General features: G+C 59.1%; 7 protein-coding genes across 7 annotated transcripts; 2 read left to right on the top strand and 5 right to left on the bottom strand.

Annotated features, from left to right (window-relative positions):
- Positions 1–342: 342 nt before the first annotated feature.
- On the bottom strand, positions 343–797 carry JDV02_010529 (uncharacterized protein; the record flags this gene model as incomplete). Its single annotated transcript, XM_047992276.1, has 3 exons — positions 343–416; positions 487–708; positions 770–797. 3 exons carry the CDS (start codon positions 795–797, stop codon positions 343–345), a joined length of 324 nt encoding a protein of 107 aa, XP_047848290.1.
- Positions 798–1549: 752 nt separating this feature from the next.
- SPT5 (transcription elongation factor spt5) lies at positions 1550–5828 on the bottom strand. The gene is made up of 3 exons (XM_047992277.1): positions 5077–5828; positions 2773–5017; positions 1550–2707 (listed from the first exon to the last, which is right to left on the bottom strand). The coding sequence occupies exons 1-3, from the start codon at positions 5458–5460 to the stop codon at positions 2076–2078; spliced, it is 3261 nt and encodes a 1086-aa protein (XP_047848291.1). The 5' UTR covers positions 5461–5828; the 3' UTR covers positions 1550–2075.
- Positions 5829–5961: 133 nt separating this feature from the next.
- On the bottom strand, positions 5962–9064 carry JDV02_010531 (uncharacterized protein). Its single transcript, XM_047992278.1, has 3 exons — positions 7533–9064; positions 6880–7477; positions 5962–6820 (listed from the first exon to the last, which is right to left on the bottom strand). The coding sequence occupies exons 1-3, from the start codon at positions 8619–8621 to the stop codon at positions 6342–6344; spliced, it is 2166 nt and encodes a 721-aa protein (XP_047848292.1). The 5' UTR covers positions 8622–9064; the 3' UTR covers positions 5962–6341.
- A 256-nt stretch (positions 9065–9320) lies between these two features.
- Positions 9321–11575, top strand: JDV02_010532 (uncharacterized protein). Its single transcript, XM_047992279.1, has one exon. It carries the CDS (start codon positions 9573–9575, stop codon positions 11490–11492), a length of 1920 nt encoding a protein of 639 aa, XP_047848293.1. The 5' UTR covers positions 9321–9572; the 3' UTR covers positions 11493–11575.
- Positions 11576–11765: 190 nt separating this feature from the next.
- JDV02_010533 (uncharacterized protein) lies at positions 11766–12956 on the bottom strand. Its single transcript, XM_047992280.1, has 2 exons — positions 12932–12956; positions 11766–12743 (listed from the first exon to the last, which is right to left on the bottom strand). The coding sequence occupies exons 1-2, from the start codon at positions 12935–12937 to the stop codon at positions 12318–12320; spliced, it is 432 nt and encodes a 143-aa protein (XP_047848294.1). The 5' UTR covers positions 12938–12956; the 3' UTR covers positions 11766–12317.
- A 2295-nt stretch (positions 12957–15251) lies between these two features.
- PYK1 (Pyruvate kinase) lies at positions 15252–18768 on the top strand. The gene has a single exon (XM_047992281.1). It carries the CDS (start codon positions 15635–15637, stop codon positions 17090–17092), a length of 1458 nt encoding a protein of 485 aa, XP_047848295.1. The 5' UTR covers positions 15252–15634; the 3' UTR covers positions 17093–18768.
- On the bottom strand, positions 17453–19363 carry JDV02_010535 (uncharacterized protein; the record flags this gene model as incomplete). The annotated part of the gene is made up of 3 exons (XM_047992282.1): positions 17453–18681; positions 18837–19019; positions 19087–19363. The coding sequence occupies 3 exons, from the start codon at positions 19361–19363 to the stop codon at positions 17453–17455; spliced, it is 1689 nt and encodes a 562-aa protein (XP_047848296.1).
- Positions 19364–20489: the final 1126 nt, after the last annotated feature.

Raw genomic sequence — 20489 nt, forward strand, 5'->3', positions numbered from 1 at the left:
TTCTTGGGGCGGCCGCATATCCCTGCCAAGGTCGCATTGTATTCAGTATTTCTGCCTGGTGCTGTCCTGTGCCGGGCGTGCACGTTCGCTCGAATAAGGCATCCGGGCGGCGACTGGCCAAAGATCTCGAGGCCGCCACGGATGATGATTGTACAATGCGTTTGCGGTAGGATTCTCAGCCCGAGGCCGACCTGCCCGCCGTCGACGCTGGGCGATGCCTCGGGTTGTCGTGAGGCTACGACTGCGACCCCTGGCAGTGTAGTCTTGTGCTCGCAACCGTCCGTTATGCCACGCCTGCATCACATTACCAGGGGTAAAATCATTTCCAGGTCGCAGTCGCCATCATGCTTTCTTGTCGTCGAGCGTCCCGGGCGCCGTACCATGGGGTATCACTTTCTGGTCGTGTCCCAGCGCCACTACAAAGCCGTCTCTGTCAGCAGTGACACCACATGCTATGCCACCCGGCCTTGTTTGATGCGTACTCACGTCGGTCAAAGAGATAGTAGCTGGTCACCAGTAGAATTGGCAGGGCAATGATGGACGACACCCACTTCCTCGCGGCCGTGTTGTAGCGCTTCTGATACTCGTCCCGCTCCTGCTTGCGGCGGGCGTCCTCGTTCTCTCGATCACCCCGCTCTGAAGCCCGCCTTATGCGCGCCGCGCGCAGTGCAGCTTCCCTCACTTCGGCCGTTCGTATCCCGTTCTCGTCTTTGGACTGCACCGCACGGCCAGTCGGACGACTCGAAGCAGCCGACCGGGAATCATGTACAGGCGATCTTGTCGAGCCGCTGGTGCATCGTCGTTGGCTATGACTGTATATCGAGGCCCTGCCAATAGTCCAAGCAGACCTGAATCGCATTGGTGCCATCGTAGTCGTTGCAGCATAGGCCATCGCAGAGTGTCGAGACTCGGGAGAGTATGCAGGAGGCAAGAATGTTACCTACCCTATTGCGTCCCTAGCTATAGCTCTATGCTCTCGGCATAACACTCCCCGATAAAATTTCCCTCTCTCTCGAGCTATTAAGTTAGTAACAGCCTGTTAGGTATAGGAATTTTTCTATATGCCGCCCGGCTATACGCCCGCCGGGGCCCCATTAGAGCCCTAATAAGGTATAAACATTTATATATAGAGAGTTTATCTTCTTCTATCTTAGTGCGGCTACTTTATTTATTTAGGGAATCCTTATTAAGGGAGGGATTAGTCTATATTAATATTAGGAAAAAATAGTACTTATATATATGCCAATAAGCTAATTAAACTAGCTAGCTAATAATAATAGTTTAAGCTTTAAAATAATAAGTATTAAAGTCCTAAATAACTAAGTAAAATAGTTATATAAAGACGTAATTAAGTTATAGGAAAGGGCAGCTCCTAAAACTAAGTTATACTTATAACTTTAAAATAAGAGGTTCCTTTATATAACTTTTACTTTTATATAGTCTTCTTTATATAAGAGTTTCTTTTATATAATTTTTACTTTTATATAGTCTCCTTTATATAAGAATATAATAAGTATTAAACGGACCGGCTCCTATTATATCTTTAAGACCCTCTTTTATATATATTATAGTTTAGCGCGTCTTTTGCCCCGATAGGGATGTCCTATACGTAAAGTACTATAATAATAAATAATAATAATCCATGCTCTCGGCAATGACCACGCCCTCGCACCACCACCACCACTATATAGTAGACACGCACACGGGGCCGATCAATCATGCTCCGTGCTTCACAGTGGCTGAGAACCTGACGCTACGTCTGCTGCAGTAGCCGCGAACCCCGGACCAGGTCTTTTCTTTCTTTCTTGAAAGTGGCCGGATCCATGCACGAACACATTCGTCATCGCTGAAAACAGAGCCCCTATCGATGTGATGCATTCACTTACAATACACAAGCTGTTGCCACCCACCCCTCCTGCTGCCGGGCCCCCATCCGTGATTTACCGCCGCATCCCGCGGGTACCCTTTTGGAAAATAATATCACAACCAGGCCGAACACTAAGACGCCGCATCGGTCTGCGGGCCCTCGCATCCTAACCCCTCCCACTGGATGCTGCTGTCGCCACCACCTACGATCAGTCGTCATCAGTATATCTAGGCCCGCTGGCAGCTGGCGTCTCAGGCAGCCCGCCGTACGCAGCTGGCGTCGGCGCTCCATAGTATCCGCTTGCTCCCGGCGTTGGTGCTCCCGCTGCCGGAGTGGGTGCCGCATCTGCACCCCATCCGCCCTGCCAGCCACCACCCGGAGTCGGCGCGCTTGCCGCAGGCGTCGGAGCGGAGTACGCTCCCGGTGTTGGAGCATTCAATGCCCCTGGAGTAGGAGCACTCATGCCGGCACCTGGCGTTGGTGCGTCGTATGGCCCGGATCCGCCGGCGCCCGGCGTGTACCCCCACGAGTCGTTGCCGCTGGCACCGGGAGTGGGCGCGGACGCTCCCCACGCAGGTGTTTTGGATCCCGATCCCCAGCTGTCCATGCCGCCTGAACCTCCGTATGCCGGGGTGCGGGATCCGGCACCAAACGCGTCGCCCACGGCCGGGGTGCGGGCTCCCGACTGCCAGGCCGGCGTCCGGGATCCAGTCCCGTACGCAGTCCGGCTGCCGTCGTAGGGGTTGACCGTCCTCGAACCGTCTGCCCAAGCCGGCGTGCGAGACCCTGAGGGGTCCTGTGCCTTCCATGCGGGTGTCCTACCACCCGTTGCGGCTGGTGCTAGATGTGACCGTTAGCATAACTGACGCGCAATAGTCACCACGCGCAGGAAGGGGGGGGCCTACTCCGTGATCCCCAAGCCGGCACTCTATCAGATCCCCCAGCGCCCATCGGCGTACGTGACCCTCCCTGCCAGCCAGGTACCCTGTCACCGCTTCCGCGGTTGAATCCTCCTCCAGGCGGGCCACGGCCCCTTCCGTTGATATCAATGGCGGCACCTGTGGTCTTGTCCCGGAAACTCAGCGACTCTCGTGGAACAGTAATGGTCTTTCCCTTGGTGTGCAGCTCCACTCTGGCATGCGTGTCGGTGGTGTCTTTGACGATGCCCAACAGTCCCTTGTAGGGGCCCTTTTTGATGATGGCGGTCTGGTTGATGGCACGATCACGGCCGAATGTCTTGACAGGCTGCTGAATGGGTTTGTTCTCAGCTCCGTTCTTATGTATCTTGAGGGCTGGGTTCATGGCATCCAGGTCGGGGCCCGAGGAGGCCGAGCTGACACGGCCACCCTTCGCTGCGACCGTATTCACCATGCTGGCCTTGGTCACAAACACTCCCGCGTTCTCCGTGCTGTCATTGGTGTGAAGAAAGATGTACGAGCGGTGGATGTGAATGATCTTGCCCTGTCGTTGTTGGCCGGTGAATTCCTTGACCTTGTCGTCTAGTCGAATCTCCGAACCGTCACGGTCGGCAGCGACAGCCTGCTTCCGCTTCGGCAACCTGTTGGAAATCTGCGACGGCATAATCTGGCGCGTGTCCCCGTACTGGTCAAGCACGACAAGCGACTCGCGATCAACCTTCACGACGCAACCGACGGTGGTAGGGTCAAGTTGAACAAGGTCATGAAGGGTGTACTGCCCCAGGGATCCCTGGCCGCCAATATCACTCGCCTCGCGGAGGTCTTTGCTAAAGACTGTGACCTCGGTATTCGTCTGGTCCGTCAAGAGGGTGACGCGGTCCTCTGAGATCTTGACCACAGTGCCAACTTCGTCTCGGAACTTGCTACCACCAATTACCTTGACGTGGTCGCCAATCTTGAAGCGTTTCCTGAGGGCCTTGATGGGCACTTCGATGGTTTGGCCGTTCAAGTCGCCTTCCGTAACGCTCATCGTGACAATGTCGCCCTGCACATTGGTCGCCTTGCCGACGACGCCCCGTTGCTCGCCTGAATAGACCTCGACGATATCGCCTGGCAGGTAGGTGACGAGTGTGTTGCTGTCCTTCAAGCTGGCGGCGAGGGCCTTGAGGTCCAGGTTCTCGGTGCCATCCTCAGCGCCCGACGCGAACCGCGTCACCTCTTCCAGTGAGGGATTGACATCGGTAACCACAAGTTGTTGTATCTTGACGTCCCTGACCTGAAAGCCGTTTTCAAACTCATCACCCATGTACGACCAGGTGTTGGTCGTTGGGTTTCCTTGAATATGGCGAGGGTGGCGCTTCCGAGCCTCCACCTCGCTGAACAGCCTCTGGGGCGGGCGTGGGCCTGCCATACCGCCTGGCCTCTTCCTCTTGCCGTCCGTGGTGAGTGACGCCAGGGCATCGTCTCGCATGCCATAGTCCAGCCTCGGGATAAAGCGAACTCGTGCTTCGAGGCCGTTCTCCGTAACGTCGAGGACTTGGGCCAGATCTCCAGCATGTTTGGCAGGACGGCGGAGACGAACCCAGGCTCCAGGTTCAAGTGTTGGCGTCTTAGTAACGCGAAGCAGCTCAGGCATGTCTTTGATATCCACGAGCGTCATTTTCGACCGTGGGTAAACATTGAGCATGCCGTCGAGAGCAACGAGAATGTCAGTTTGGCGCTGGGCCTCGACGTAAATGAAACCCTTCATCACAGACTGAGCACCTCCTCGCTCGAAGGCGGCGGTAATTGCTAGTTCGCCCTTAGTGTCGGCCCGCTCCTCGATTCGCTTGGTGATTGACATGACGACTTCCCGCTCCTTGCCTTCCTTGCAGCGGACGGCCCAAATGCTGGGATCATCGACGCTAGGAAGAAGGAGTCGTTTCGGCACGACCGCAGAGTCGCCAAATCCTTTGGACGGACCGCGCTTGCCATACCTCTGCCTCAGGATCTCGGCCTGCTTCTCCGCGTCCATGCTTGCCTCCATCTCACGACGGCGATCAAGCTCACGGTGTCGTCTATCGTCGTCGAGACGTGCACTCTCGGCTACATCATCGGGATGTGCGTTGTCGATGAAGTCCTCGATCTCTTCGCCATCCTTCTCTTCGTCTTCAGCTTCGTCCTCGTCGTCGACTTCGGCTTCGATATCAAAGAAGGCATTGCGCCTGTCGCGGCGTCTTTTTCTGCGATGGCCCTGTTGGCATGGTCAGGACGAGTGAGAGCTTCGGGGAAGAGGTTCGGCGATGCACTGACCTGTTGCACATCATCTTCGTCTTCGTCGTCTTCGTCGTCATCTACCCCTTCGCCTTCTTCGTCGTCGTCGTCGCCACTGCGGTTCTCATCTTCCCTGTTATCTCTGGTGTTTTCGTCGTCGTCGTCGTCCCCGTCTCGAGCGCGCGCGTCTTTATCGTCGTCTTCTTCACGGTCGCGGGAGCCACTGGCCCGCGACCTCCGCCGCGGAGCATCTTCATTGTCGTCTCCCAAATCGCTGCGGCCGGCCCCGGCACTTCGATCTGGCCGCTCATCTTCCTCTTCTCTTTCAGCGCCCTCGTCTTCGGACAGGTCGGCAGGGGCTGGGTTGAAGTCCTCCTCGTCCTCGGAATCATCGAATCGAGGGAGCTCGTTGGACGCCATCATTCGCGCCGAGCAGGCCGTTGCACGAAGCTGAGACCCTTCCTGGCAGCGAATTGCGTCAAATCGCTATGGCGCAGACGCGTCAGGTACAGCAACAAGCCGCTTCGGGCGTGGGAAAGGCCGATGTTGGGGTGTTTGTTGATGAAAGAAGAGTGATCCCTTTCGAGAAACTATTGAGCGTCAAGGCAAGGTTGACACTGGCCCGGCTAATCGTCGGACAATGGACTGTCCACTTGACGGCTGCGCGGTGTGTCGGCTGTCTTGCTTACCTACCCTGCAGCGCATATTATACTCGTTGATCTGACCTCGAACCTCGGGTTTCTATTGTGTGAGGTAGCTCGGTGCAACTCCTGGCAGCCCGGGCCGCTGGCATATTGCACGCGAAGGGCCGGGAAAGGAGGGGGAGCTTCCCGGTAATGGCCTGGGGCACTGGGATGCATCATGGCGTAGGCCGTCGGGTGGGAAGGTATGTCTGCTGCAGGGCATCACAAATTACTGGAACTAGTCATGTTCTATTTTTGAGTCGTATGCTAAGCTGGCGCAAGGATGCACCATACAATTGCCGTTGCCTCGGAATATTCACCTCTCTCGTGCATGCAATTGACACCATAACCACGCCCATCAACGTCGGCCAGAGTAGAGACGAGCAGCACCGGCGGCTTTGCTACCCTCCGACCAGCATTCGCCAGTCCAAAGGCCGCGCGCAGGGCTACCGCCAACGATCCTGATGTTTCAACATGCACGCTGCCGCAACATCTCCAGGGTCCTCCAGCCGACGCGCACTCGTGTTCTGTGACAAAACCACGCGAAGATGCTGGTCCTGCCCGACCGACCGCTGTTCATGACAGTCTAGCCACCCACCGTGAACGGCCTCACGCGATACGTCACATCAACCGCGTAGCCCAGACTCCGCGCCCGGCGCTTACGCCGAGCCACTCACCGTAATCAGCATTTGGAAGTTGTGGTACCCAGCCGAGGTTGCCAACTTCATACTCGCAGTCCCAGCAGGCAACCGGGTTGCGATGGTTGTCTTGCTGCGGCGTCCCATTCACGGGCGGGCCGCCCACCGATGAGTTCGACGATAAGAGGTCCCATATCAGAACCTGGCAATCGTCGCCTCCAGACGCAAGCGTGCCTCGTCGCAGCGGTGACCACTCGAGGCAGTTGATGGAATTTGTATGCCCACGCAGCTCGAGGAGCGCTTGGCCAGGCTGTCTGACATCCAGGATGCGAATGATATTGGAGTCCTGCGCAAACGTCGCCAATAGATGGGTATCGTGAGGGGACGTGGCCAGGCGTAGCAATGGCGGAGGCGTCGTCATGGACTGCTGTGCTGTCGTCGGGCTTACCCGTCCGGCGTTCTCTGCCAAGCAAGATGTGGTTAGTGCGCGGGTTCCCCAAGGCTCATAGGCGAGGGCATACCTCTGTCCTCCTTGCCAGTGGGCTCGTAGATGATGGTTGAGTGCTCCAAGCTGCGCAAGTCAAACATCCGGACACTGCCATCCTGACCGCAGCTGACGAACACATCGACACTGTTTGCGCAGAAACGCACGTCGTAAACCTCCTTGTCGTGCGCGATGAGCTGCGTCTTGGCTGTAAGTGAAGGGATATCCCAGATGGTGCAGGTCGTGTCGATGCTGGACGTAATGATCAAGCTCGGCGAGACCGTGTTCCAGTCGAGAGATGTGAGTGGAGCAGTGTGGTCTGGTGTCTTGGAGTTGGAGAGCAGAGCGAGGGGAGTCAGCTTGGTGATTGCGGCGTCCCGCGACGCGCGGGTGATGTTGTTGCCCGGATTTGCTGGAGTCTCTGAAGGTAGTGACCACAGCCGGAGATGATCGCCAGAGGTGGCAAGGAGGTCAGTGGATTGCTTTTGGGAGGAAGGGGGCTCCCATAGAAGACGGGTGACGGGATACGAATGCGTCGCCTCAGCCACCTTGTTGAACTCGAGACTATACTTGGACGCGCCCGGTGTGTATACCTCCGGCGGAGCTTGAACAACCTGGCTGTCGAGGATCTGAATCTGGACCGGGGGTCAGAAGAGCGAGGGGCGGCTAGAGAAAGGAGCCGGAACTCACAAAGTTGTGGCCGTCCTCGAGGTAGCTGCCGACGGCAAGCTTGCCGGCGCCATTGCCCTGGGGCCGCCACTTGCACCAGTCGAAGGCATATACGGCCCAGGGAGCCAGATAGTTGCTGGGCCCGGGCTGGGCGTTGACCAGGTCATGGCCCATAGACCCGGGGCCGCCGTCCGACATGCTCGAATCGGCGCGTGGCCGGATGTCGGCGAGACCAAGCGGCGTGTTGGAGAAGTTGCGCTGAGAGCCCGGGGCATTGTATTTCGCAGCGTCGCCGGGGGACATGAACTGCGATGAGGAGCCACCAGGCGTGGTGGGCGTGTAGGCATGGTACGAGGCAGACGGCGGCGTGTCGTAGGCGGCCGCGGCTGGGCTGGAGCGGGAGTAGGAGTGAGAGTGCGGCATGACTAGGGATGGCTTCGATGGAGCCTGCTGGTGGTAGTCGTGCGAGGAGACTGGCTGCGAGGACGACGACGCGGGCGCGGCGGCCGAGGGCGGAGGCAGGGAGCCGTGCATGGTGGGCGCCGCATTGGGCGACATTGCGGGTTGGCGCGACATGCCGCCAGGCTGGAGGATGTTGGGCACGGAGAAGCTCGCGGGGCTCTGCGAGTGGTGGTGGTGCTGGCCGTAGGCGCTGGCAGGCGCGGGAGGCTGGTCAAGCTTGATGTGCGGCGCGTAGTCGCGCGACGAGGCCGACGACGATGCCATCTGATGCTGCGGTTGGCCGGCGTGGGGGCTGGACGCCGTGGTGGTGGTGCTGTTCGCGGGTGCCGCAGACATGTGCAGCTCGTCCTGCCTGCCCCCGTCAGCGGGCGTTGCAACAGCAGCCACCGTCGTCGCCGCGCTAACGCCAGCTGGAACGACTGACGCCGGGGCGGCTGAGACGCCGAGAGCAGATGCAGCAGCAGGGAGGTGAGGAGGGCCAGCAGCCGCAGCGCTGCCACCTGCACTGGCACCAGCACCACCGCCGCCGGCGCCGGCGCCACTGTACTGGAACGCGGCGCCCCCGTGAGCACCTCCACCCCCAGGGGCACCGCCAGGCGCAGCTCCCACCGGCCGTCGCGCCAGGGACTGCTGTTGTGATTGGCTCATGGATGGCAGCGTCGTTGTCTCCGAGTCGCGCTGGCAGACGACTGCGTCCCTGCTGCTCGTCCACGCACGCGCGCGCGGGAGGTCGTCGAGCCAAGGGGCGAGGAGAGCCGGGTTCCAGTGTCACGCCAACCTGGAATGCCTCGAGAACCTTGCGGTCCGCCACCACACTCTTCGGCGTGCACCGTGGCTGCGGGCTCAACGGCGCGCAGGGTCCCCGCCTCGTGCCCGGCTGGCGGCGAGCAAGACAGCGTCGAGTCAGGGCTGGCGATGCTGGGCTGCGTCACTGTGTGAGTCGGCCGGAAGCCCCTTTCGGCGCACCCGTCGCCAATGTGGATGGCGTGGAGGACAACTCGTGTCTAGGATGGTCGGTTGGTTGTGGGTTGAAGCTCTGCGATAAATCTACCACGTGTAGCGCAGCGTTCGAGGCAGCGGCACATCATGTCATTCTCAAATCTTACCTAAAAGATGGGCAGGGGATAGGTGTCGTAGCGCCGCTGTGCAGGCAAGGTTAGTAGTGCCTGGGCGTCTGCGTTGCGGGCAGCCATCAAAAGAGGTGCCTTAGGTATAGGTACCTACCAGGTGGTACCTCAGGGAACTACCTACCTAAGGTACCTCTAACTAACAGGTGGTACTCACCTTGGATACTACCTGTACCTCTAACAAGCCGTCCCTCTCCCAAGAGCTGTCTTGCATGGGTCACGCCCGCAACTACAGACTACAGTAGCATCGTATCACACCACCTCGGCCATCGTACATGCGAGCCTGGAAAGCGTCCTCGTGTACGCATGTACGTGACCCCTGAGGAGTACCTCATCGGGCCCGTTTCAGTTACGACGACGTCACCGCTTCCGCCGCTGATGCGATGCCCAGGAGTGCAGGGCTACGTCTCGCGTCGACAGAACCATACCGGGCCTGCCTCGTTATCGTTGCACCAGCATCCACTGCTTCGCCATGGCCCCGTCGTCCCAGCGCAGGTCCGAACCGCTAGGCGGCGTCGGAAGCCAATCCTCGAGAGCGTCGCAGAGACACTCCTCAAGGGGGCCGCCAAGCGAGTACCAACTCGACGAACTCGATCCTCAGCCTTACGATGCCGCTCCAGCTTTCGATATCGAGCCGCCGCAACCTCGTCTTCGAAAGCACGCCGCCCTGGGTATGGACCGGGAGGCATCACCGAGCTCTTGGCTCGACAGACCGAGCTCGTCGGGCTCGTCGTCCAAGCTCGCGAATTCTCCCGCAATGTTTGCCGGCCCTCCACCACCTATCGCTGCCTCGAGGCTCTTGGCCAACAGACCCGGCACCTCCAGATCGAGACACGATGGCAACCGGCAGCACCAAAGCTTTGTGGCCACTGGTCGCGCGACAGTAAGCAGTGTCCTGTTTGGTCAAGGGCCAAATTCCCCGGCTCAAAACGCAGACTCGGCGTGGCGGGCCTTGCATCGCCGAGAACAAGCCCTGGAGCTAGATGTGCAGCACCTTCTCGATCTGCAGGCCGCGGGTTTGCTCGCGGGTACGGCTGAAACACTCGACGTGACTTCCAACAGCGATGCAGACGGACACAGCGATGCCGGGAGCAGTACTCCCACCGGCACCTTCTATTCCACCGCCAGTTCCAGGTCCAGGATGCCAAAAAGTCTATATCTGCCGCCTCGAGCCACTTCAGAAGGGAATGTGATCCCGGTCCGGCAACCGGCGAAAGCCCGTTCGGTTGGCCTTCGGGGTGCGAGAAGTGGACTGCGCAAATCTATGCAGGCACTTGCAGACTTGAAAGGAGAGGAGGAGACCCACATCGATACTGCTCTTTCAGCCAGAAGCCTAGCTCTTGCACGTTTGAACAAGTTGAGAACCACGCGAGCCGGCATATTCGACGAGCTACAGGTCCTCGAAGGCGACGAGGAAGAGCCACTCGGGAAGGAACTTCGAGACCTCGAGAAGAAGCATGACGTGCTGGATGGCGACATTCGCGCGCTCGAGGAGAAGCTAGTAGGAATGCGAAACCGGCGTCGTTGGCTACGCGACCAAATGAAAGAAGTCAGGAGCAAGAGAGACGCTGGTCTCAGCGGCTATCGAGGCGCACTGGGAGATGTAGATGGCAAGGTCAGGGAACTGATGCGTGCCCCTCCCGTGCTGCCACTGGACGGCGACATGGTCGGCCACGGTGCACCCTCCTCAACCGGAGGCCATGAGTTCATGCGGCTGATCCCAGAGCGACGAACGATGGACATGGCGGAGGCGTGGTGGGAAGCGGAGAGGATCCTTTTGGAAAGGCGAAAGGCGCAGGTCCATCAAGAGAGGCTGGCTCTGGAGGCTGGCGGTGCTACATGGTACGAGGTCATGACCCTGGTGTCGGACTTTGAGTCGAGCCTACGTGGCATTCTGAGATGCGGGACAGATCCCTCGGCGCTGCCCTCGTCTAAGGGCAAGGAGAAGCAGCCGTCCAAGGAGGACATGATTCTTGGCCAGCTTCCGCGAATGGATGGGATTGTATCCGAACTCGAGCAACGAGCAAACCTAGCAGAGCGCAATGGGTGGAACCTTCTGATCTGCGCTATTGGAGCCGAATTGGAGGCGTTTCGGGAGGCCTACAGCATGCTCAGGGCTCTGGTCGACATTGACGGCGAACCACCACCTCACGATCTCTACGAGCGCGACGCGGCAGCTGAAGAGCACCGACTGACGGATGGCGGCAGCCTTGCTAGGCAAGAGAGCGACGACGAAGTCCCAGCAGATCTCTTAGTTTCGCCATCGGATCAAAGCGGCCCTCCGTCGTTCGATGGCCATGGTAGCGACGCCCACGGCCCCCCGTCGCAGAGAGTGGACAGCGAGAATGAGGTGCCGCCCGAATTTCTGGCCGAGCATGATAGGCGCGACTAATGTGAACCGCCACGCAACGATGAGATGACCATGTACTAACGACTCGGCCGGGCTTGAGCACTTAGCATGAAAGCATGCGAGCGATTGAATACCATATCGACATGTCTTGCCTCTTTATCATGAATTGCCTGCCAACAGCTGCGGTGTGAGAAACGTGCGGGGGACCTTTGGGGTCCCATATAGAGTCACCTCTATGCTTCGCACAGAGCAGAAGAGCGCGTGCACTGGCTACGTAGCATCATCCATGGATTTAGAAACTCGTCTTGACTGACTAACCACTAACGTTCATTATGTCAATAGTATTAGTGAATTCGCCCAAAGCTACCTAGGTAGGTATGTAGCATCTTGCGCTTGCCGGGAAACGCAGGCGGGCAGCGAGTCACGGGTAACCTCGGCTATGAGCCGGTTGTGGGGATGGCACGGCAGCAGACCCCGACGCGACCAGCAACGGGTTTCGAAATTCGCCAGACGCCCCCGAGCCCCCTTTCGTCATGAGGTAATGAGTTGATTTTTGACGACGAGATTGACCAAAAAATCGACAACGGCGGCCCCGCGAGCCCACGAACCAGTCCCAAAACGCCCCAGTAAAGACGCACACGATGCTGAGCTCGGCACTCCCTTTGCGAGGGGCCCTACGAGCATGACGTCTCCAACAGCACCCGACGCGGATATTTCCGCACGACTATTCCGACGAGCCGCAGCGAGCACGAATCGAGACACAGCGTACAGCGATGAGAAGGAGGGAGGAGGTTCGACGACGTGGAGGAAGTAGCGGTCCAACCCAGATGCGGACCCCAGAAGCTGCGAAAGCTGCGACGATGCTCCTCATCGGGTGCGCTCAAAGAAGCCGCTGGAGCCGGCGATGGCGACCGACTGATCCATGACCCACTCGCCAACTCCTAAGTACTTGTCAATCCATTTCGAGACTTCCTTGTTGTCGCCGGCGACTTTGTCGGTCTTGAAACTGGGCCTAGGACATCCCGCAGCATGGGCACGTGTCAGTCGCATTCGCCGGCAAGCATCTCGAGCGCGGGGGCCATGGAGGGCAGGATCAGGATGTATACTCACGTCAGGCCCGTTGAGCGCTTCATCCCTGCGAGAAACGCAGAAACTGAACGGAACACGGGTTAGCATCGATTCCAAGGCCCCTTCGACTTCGACCTCGACCTCGACCTCGACCTTCACATAGGGCGGGGTGGCACAGCACATACTGAGAACGGCATCGAAAGCGTAGTGCGTCAGTCGTCCAACCTTTGACCAGAGCCCCAACGTCAGCAGGTTGAGGAGCTACAAAAGGACTTCTTAGACGATGTTGCGCCTAGAGCAGCGGGTGTGCCACTTTGCTTTGGCAGGATCCGGGCACGCGGCGTGCGCAACCACGACGCCGGGCCGGAGCTCCTGGATAGCTCGCGGCGAGGGGGGAACATGAGCGCACGTACCACCATGGTGACCGGATAAAGGATCGGTAGCAGGGGAAAAATCGAGGTCGAAGTCGCAGCCGGAGCGGTTGCGGGTCGCTGCGGCGATGTTGGATGTCGTCAGTCGGTGCGTGGTCGGAGAGAGCTGAGGTGTGACGACGATGGGCGCAGAGCAAGGTGTTAGTGCCCCAAAGGATGGGCATCAGCTGCCACAGGCGCCGTTGCCCAGCCACGGTCCCCCCCCTTCTTGGTACCTAGGTACTACCTCCGTGACAGTGGAGTGGGCTGACAAGGGCGCGCAGCATGAGAGGTACAGTACGACATCACGTGACGGAGGCACTTGAGAGCCAATTCTGACTCAGCGACGGGGACTCGGGGTCTCTGAGCCACACGGGCACTGTGGCTGTCGCGCCTGGCCCTGGGTTAGGTAAGATGCCGCTTTACTAAAGCACTGGCGCCACCGTCTGGCCGCGCACCACAGCGCACCAGAACACCAAACCATCCGCATCGGAACCCACTACTACCCGCACCGGAGCGCAGCAGTGGGCCCCGTCAGGAAAGACCGAACATTGCCCGATCCATGACGGCGCGTCCACGGGCGTCAGCAGCAAATGGCGCGACACTCGGGGCAATTCAGCCGACGTCAGGCAATTGCTGCGGCTTCGCTGCCCGCCGCCAGACATGGACCATTGCTCTCGGCACCCGAATCCAATGTCGACTCGCTATCTGGCGCACGACGCAGGGACTTGGCGCGGTGCCCGGGGCCAGGGTCCTGGGGCACCGGCGCAAGGGACACAGCACGGGGCCCGTCGACTAATCTGGGATCCATATCCATCCATGCCGTGTGGTGCTCGCATTGGATTGGGTCCGTTTTGTTGAGAGATGGCCGAAACGGAGCTCCCTCTATCTGCAGGATCGGGGGTGCGCGCGGACGGCGCAAACACTGCAGTGCAGTGCAGCGCATCTCGGTGGCGGGCCGTTCGACCACCTCCCAGCAAATCCCGCAGCGCAGCGTCGACACGGGTCAAGACGTGCGTGAGGAGGGTAATGATTGTGACTTTTATTAGCTTCTGATGAGACGGGCACTGCAGTTGTTGAACGAGTCAGTCGGATACCGGGCCGACTGCGTTTCCTCGACTGCCGCTGCCGGGTGCTGCCGCTGCTGGACGCGCGCATACGCCGTTTCTGGTGAGTTTCATTTTCCACGTTCCTGCCTGTCTGGTCGCCTTGTCCAGGCGACGGACGAAACTCGAGTCGTCGTCATCGTTACCACGTCAGTTCGTTGCCATTGGCAAATGAAGTCTGCCTGGACTCGTTTGCTACTGTGTTGCCTTGCTAGTGGGACAATCATCGCACCGTATCGCGAGCAACCACTAATAACAGTATCCAACGATAACAGACACCACCTATTAGGTATTCATAACTCTTTTTTTCGGCTTCACCGCATCCGGCCGAACCAGACCAAGCGCCTACGCCAATGGCGGGGCTGATACTATTTTTTTTTTGCCCGTGCTAGTGCTGCCTGCCTGTAGCAAAGCACCCTGGCAGTTTGGAGTGCACCATCGCGTTGCGCCCCTCTCTGCCCGTCTGCCCCTCCATGTCTCGGTAGGCGGCGATACCTTCTTTTTCACCGAATCTCGCGACGAGCACACGGACTGCACTGGCTCAATTACAATACGTGCGAAACCCTTACTACTACTTTAGGTATTAACCACCCCTCGCCAGTGCCTCTAGCATCAGTTTGTTTGCCCTCCTCTTACGCTGCCCCTCACCCAGGTACTCCTCCAAGCAGCTGCTCTCTTGAGACAAATTTGGCTTGCCCACAGCTCTCCCTGCCCTGCTCTGCCCCGGGTTCAGAGCCATCGAACGCGTCCAAGTATCTCGGCCGCGCACACAAAGATACAGGTAAGCAATGGTCATTTGAAAGTCAAGCCAACACCGGTGCCCGAGTATACCTGCCTGGGTAGTGTAGTGCTGCTACTCTTTTGATCCGTCATCGGGCGGACGGGCAGCTCCAGCAGCAGCTCAAAGCCACCTCAATGAAGAGGTGGGGGGTGCCTTCAGGCCAGCGCAAACCCCACCACTAACACCACTGACACGCCACTGCACCAACATCCATACCTACACCACCACTTTTTTCTCACACGCTGCAACCACAACCGCCGCCACCTAGCCCGCCGCCCTGCTTGCTTCCCTGCCTACTGCCCCTCCACAACACCTCAACTCTTTTCTCCTCCTCTTCTCTTCTCCCCCTCTTCATCTCCCGCTCCCCCGCCAGTCGTCGATCGATTCAGGATACCCGCCGGCGCTGACACCCAATTGACACTCCTAGAAGCCCTCCCCCTTCCGGATCTGCCGCTTCTTTCGCTTGTCTTGCCTTGCGGTCGCCCTGAGACAAACCACGGCGCCGACCGCCCGCGTTCCCAACCACAACACCTTCACGCTCTTCCGCCGCCCTCTCTTCCCTCAGCACCATGGCCGCTCCCAACCCCAACCGCTCGCGCTCATTTAGCATCATGGCCGCGGCGCAGCAGGATCATCTTGACGTCGGTGGCCGCATCAACTGGCTCGCCTCGCTCAACACGGCGTACAGCCCCGAGCACAACTACCGCCGCTCCTCCATCATCTGCACCATCGGGCCCAAGACCAACTCGGTCGAGGCTATCAACCGCCTCCGCGATGCCGGCCTTAACGTTGTCCGCATGAACTTTTCCCACGGCTCGTATGAGTACCACCAGTCCGTCATCGACAATGCCCGCAAGGCCGTCGACACCCACCCTGGCCGCCCCGTTGCCATTGCTCTCGACACCAAGGGCCCCGAGATCCGCACTGGTAACACCAAGAACGACGAGGATATCCCCATCGCCGTTGGCAAAGTCCTCAACATCACCACCGACGACAAGTATGCCACGTCGTGCGACACTGACAACATGTGAGTCTAGTCCCCTTTGCTCTTCCCGGCAGCTCCTCTGCCCGACGCGCAGACCAGGGTCGCTGACCATCCAACTCGGCAGGTACGTCGACTACAAGAACATCACAAAGGTGATCCAGCCTGGTCGCATTATCTACGTCGATGATGGCGTCCTCGCCTTCGATGTGCTCGCCATCAAGGACGAAAAGACCATTGAGGTTCGTGCCCGCAACAACGGCTTCATTTCCTCCCGGAAGGGTGTCAATCTGCCCAACACCGACGTCGATCTGCCTGCCCTCTCCGAGAAGGACAAGGCCGACCTCAAGTTCGGTGTTAAGAACAATGTCGACATGGTCTTCGCCTCCTTCATCCGTCGTGCCCAGGACATCAAGGACATCCGCGCCGTTCTCGGCGAGGAGGGCAAGCAGATCCAGATTATTGCCAAGATCGAGAACCGCCAGGGTCTCAACAACTTCAAGGAGATCCTCGACGAGACCGATGGCGTCATGGTTGCCCGTGGCGACCTGGGCATCGAGATCCCCGCCGCCGAGGTGTTCGCCGCACAGAAGAAGCTCATTGCCATGTGCAACATTGCCGGCAAGCCCGTCATTTGCGCCACGCAGATGCTCGAGTCCATGATTAAGAACCCTCGTCCGACCCGCGCTGAGATCAGCGATGTCGGCAACGCCATCACCGACGGCGCTGACTGCGTGATGCTTTCGGGCGAGACGGCCAAGGGCAACTACCCCGTCGAGGCCGTGCGCGAGATGCACGAGGCCTGCCTCAAGGCCGAGAACTCCATCCCCTACGTTTCCCACTTTGAGGAGATGTGCACTCTTGTGAAGCGCCCCGTTCAGACTGTAGAGTCGTGCGCCATGGCTGCGGTTCGCGCCTCGCTTGACCTCGGCGCCGGCGGCATCATCGTGCTGTCCACCTCTGGCGAGTCGGCGCGGCTGCTCTCCAAGTACCGCCCGGTGTGCCCCATCTTCATGGTGACGCGCAACGCCACGACGTCGCGCTTCAGCCACCTGTTCCGAGGCGTCTACCCGTTCCTGTTTCCCGAGGCCAAGCCCGACTTCGAAAAGGTAAACTGGCAGGAGGATGTCGACAGGCGCATCAAGTGGGCCGTCAACCATGCCCTTGAGCTTGGCACCCTCACCATTGGTGATACCGTTGTCGTGGTCCAGGGATGGAAGGGCGGCATGGGCAACACCAACACGCTTCGCATTGTCCGGGCAGACCCCGAACACCTGGGCATCGGCCAGCTGTGAGATGGTTACGACTGTTGGTAAGCTTTCACTGATGCTGCCGCTTGAGCATGGTGTCGCCTGGTCGTTGGGACTCAAGGAGACGTCGGTTGTCATAGAGGCTGGGTTGCTACATATTTACGATACGAGGACCGGCACAGCGGGTTTAGAATGGCCACGGGCTTGGCTACAGTATGAGTGCGTACGAATTGGTAGCCCGGCAAAAAAAAAGAGGAAAAGATTGATTCAAGCATGAGACAAACCAGTGCTACGGGGCCGTTGAAGTGGACAGGGGCTGACATCCATCAGCCACGCGATTGATATTGGCAACTTTCAGCAGGTCTACTATCGTGTCGGTCGGGGCTCCAACCCCCCAAGCCATGCCTAGAGGTTCTTGATTTCAAATTTGTGGCGCAAGTACTCGCCGTAGCGTATGAATAGCCATGGGGCAGGCAACATGAGCATGGCGATGAAGCCCAGAAGCGAATTGCCCCAGCCGAGGCCGAGGCGGTCGTACATGGGGAGGCCCGCAAGGGGCAGCACGGCGCCGGCCACGGAGCGGACGACGGCGTTGGCAGCAAGGGCGGAGGCCGCGTAGAGGGTGAAGGAGTCGACGAGGTACATCTGGAGGCTCATGAAGATGACGAGGTTGCCTACGCCGATGACGGCGGTGCCGATGATGGGGGCGATCCAGTGGACATGGTGCTCGGCCGTCCAGCCATAGATGAAGAGGCCGGCGGGGAGGAGGAAGGCGCCGATCTTGAGCGGCGGGAGACGGTATTCGGGCTTGATACCTGGCTCACGAAGTTGGCTCGCGGTACCTGCCGGCGGCGTAGTGACTGCAACTGCAGCGCTCCGTGTCTCGTCCGTTGCTGGAGTGGGCGCAGCAGTGGTGGTGGTGGTGGCGGCGGCGGCGGCGGCGGCGGCGGCTACTGCAGCAGCATCACGAGCGGCCCTCTTCTTCATATACGCATCACTCGAGACGGAAAAGTAGGCAACACCCAGGAGGCTGCCGACACCGAGTCCGAGGAAGACGAGGCCGGCATGAACCGTGTTGAAGCCGTAGATGCGCATGAAGAGTGGGGTGAGACTCGTGAACATGAGGTAGAGGTAGGCGTAGGCGATGCCGACGTAGATGTTGCAGATGATGCAGACTGGGGACAGGGCGAGCATCTTGAAGGGGCGGAGGATGCCGCGCCTGAAGTAGTCGGCGGGCGAGAGGCCCGGGTCGAGCTTGGACCGCAGCCGCGGGTTGCCCGTCTCCTTGCGCAGGCGGGCGGCGTGCCGCTCGAGGATGACGGGGGCGTACGTCTCGCGCCCAAAGGCGAGGAAGACGAGGGCGAGGACGGTGGCGATGATGGCAATGATCCAAAAGACCCAACGCCAGCCGAGAGCGTCGGCGACAACGCCGCCCACGACGGGGCCGATGATGGGGCCAAGCAAGGGGCCGATGGCGAAGCTGGCCATGGCCGCGCCGCGCTTCTCCTGGACGATCATGTCGGCGATGGTGCCGCCGCCGTTGGTAATGGGCGCTGACCCGAAGACGCCCGACAGGAAGCGGAAGGCGATGAGGGCGGACAGCGACGGTGCCTTGGCGCAGGCGATGAGGAAGGCTGTGAGGACACACGTCAGTCAGTGGTGTTTGATTCTCTTGGCTCGCTTTTCGCTTGTAGCAGCAGCAGCAGGAGCAGCAGCAAACGAGATAGGACAAGAACTATCACCATCACCACCACCACCACCACCACCAATAATTGCCGGGGCCACTAACCCACGAAGCCCACGTTGCACCCGTGGTAGACAATGACACGCCCATACAGCTCCGACAGCGGCGCAAACAGCATCGGGCCCGTTGCGTAGCCCAACACGTAGACGGACACGCAAAACGACGCCAGCTCGGAGCTTGTGCTCTGGAACTCGGCCATGAGCTGCGGCACGCCTGGCGCGAACATGGCTATGACATGTCATGGTGTCAGTGAGAGAGCCCCACGACGGAAACAATATGTTGTTTTTGGACTTACACGAAGCCAGTGGCGTGACAAACGTGAGGGAGCTGATGAGGACGCAGTTGAACACCTTGACCCATCGCGGCCAGTTGTACGGGTTGGCCAAGTCATCTTCGCCATCCCACCAGACCGTATTCTCCTCCTCGCTCGCCTCGTCGACGTGGACAGCACCGAGAGGGCCGTCGTCGACTCCGTTGTCGTTGCCCTCACGATCCGCAGACGTCCTGGCGGCAACAGCTTGCTTTTCGACATCCCCATCAAGGGAATTCTTCGCGTCGCCCTCATCCACCATGGCGACTTGCCAATGAGGCTCTTGTTGTCCGAGTCGACGTGTTTTGCACCAAAACGTCGGCCTAGCGATGGCCTCGGGTCGCCGGTCTTGTCAACAGACGGAAAGCAGGAGTCGCTCCCAGAAAGCTGACTGCAAAGCTGTCTGGTCATGCCAGAAGCAGAGCGAAGAGGAGACGCGGGATACGGTGAACCCGACTTCCATTGTGCCGGCGCACCAACATAATGCAACTAGTTAGTAAGTGTGGTCGACTTGTGCAATAGAACCCGGGGCATCGCGGACCCGAATGAAGAACGAGGGTGTGTGTGTGTGTGTGTGTGTGTGTGTGTGTAATTGTATGTATGTGCCCCGCTTCCCCCATTCTCTCACATCTGGCAGACCAACAAACACCCCTCGGACCGAGTGAGGCGGCCGTCCAACCATCTTGACAGGGGGAGGGGCTGCCAATTTCGACCAAGTCACAAGGGTCGGAAAGGCAGGCAACTCGTCGTCGAGGGGCCTTGGTGTGGGGGAGTCGATCACAGCCGCGGCATACGGCGTACAGCATACAGTATACTTCGTACAAGATACTCAAGAGATGTGGCGTCAAACCTCGGGTTACTATCATATCCAACCGCCCAGAACCTGTTCAGAGCCCATTTCCGTTCTCCAGGTCTGGATCGAGAGCTGCGTCGCGTCTTTTGTCTCCCTCGCCTGAGTGAGAATGATGTCGTCTTCCCGTGACGATTACTACCTCGACTCTCGCTCGAGAAGTCGCTGCAGACACACGACAGAATCGCCTTGCCCCAGCTGACGCGTGGGACAAGCCGCTGAGTATTGCATGGCACAGGTCGTACACAAGTCGAGCTCGATGGGTCGTCGTCAAGTGCGAACAACCCCTCTCTCCCTCCTAATGCGATCTTGGTCCCCTACTCTTGCCTCAACCCTTGTTGTCGCCGGCACATGGCACTGCAAGGACTTGCAAGCGAGCTCGATGAAAGCGCAGGATCATGCACAAAGCACCGGCCCTCAAGATGTTCGACGTCCTCTATTTTCATGGAGAGGTAAATGCGACGTAGTCGCCCACCAGCACCCGTCGATGACCCTTGGCAGTGCGCAGCGGTGACGTATGTTCATGCGGGTGCCTGTG

The sequence above is a fragment of the Purpureocillium takamizusanense genome, chromosome 13 (genome assembly GCF_022605165.1).
Source record: "Purpureocillium takamizusanense chromosome 13, complete sequence".
Lineage (NCBI taxonomy): Eukaryota > Fungi > Ascomycota > Sordariomycetes > Hypocreales > Ophiocordycipitaceae > Purpureocillium > Purpureocillium takamizusanense.

What these genes read in the sequence shown, in the direction of transcription:
- SPT5 (XM_047992277.1), bottom strand. Translation starts at nt 5,460, where the DNA reads ATGATGGCGTCCAACGAGCTCCCTCGATTCGATGATTCCGAGGACGAG. An exon ending in ACGAAGATGATGTGCAACAG is followed by an intron (nt 5,018 to 5,076) that starts GTCAGTGCATCG and finishes CCATGCCAACAG; the next exon opens with GGCCATCGCAGAAAAAGACG. An exon ending in GCCGGCTTGGGGATCACGGA is followed by an intron (nt 2,708 to 2,772) that starts GTAGGCCCCCCC and finishes GGTCACATCTAG; the next exon opens with CACCAGCCGCAACGGGTGGT.
- JDV02_010531 (XM_047992278.1), bottom strand. Translation starts at nt 8,621, where the DNA reads ATGAGCCAATCACAACAGCAGTCCCTGGCGCGACGGCCGGTGGGAGCT. An exon ending in TCGAGGACGGCCACAACTTT is followed by an intron (nt 7,478 to 7,532) that starts GTGAGTTCCGGC and finishes CCCCCGGTCCAG; the next exon opens with ATTCAGATCCTCGACAGCCA. An exon ending in CACTGGCAAGGAGGACAGAG is followed by an intron (nt 6,821 to 6,879) that starts GTATGCCCTCGC and finishes CTTGCTTGGCAG; the next exon opens with AGAACGCCGGACGGGTAAGC.
- JDV02_010532 (XM_047992279.1), top strand. Translation starts at nt 9,573, where the DNA reads ATGGCCCCGTCGTCCCAGCGCAGGTCCGAACCGCTAGGCGGCGTCGGA.
- PYK1 (XM_047992281.1), top strand. Translation starts at nt 15,635, where the DNA reads ATGAGTACCACCAGTCCGTCATCGACAATGCCCGCAAGGCCGTCGACA.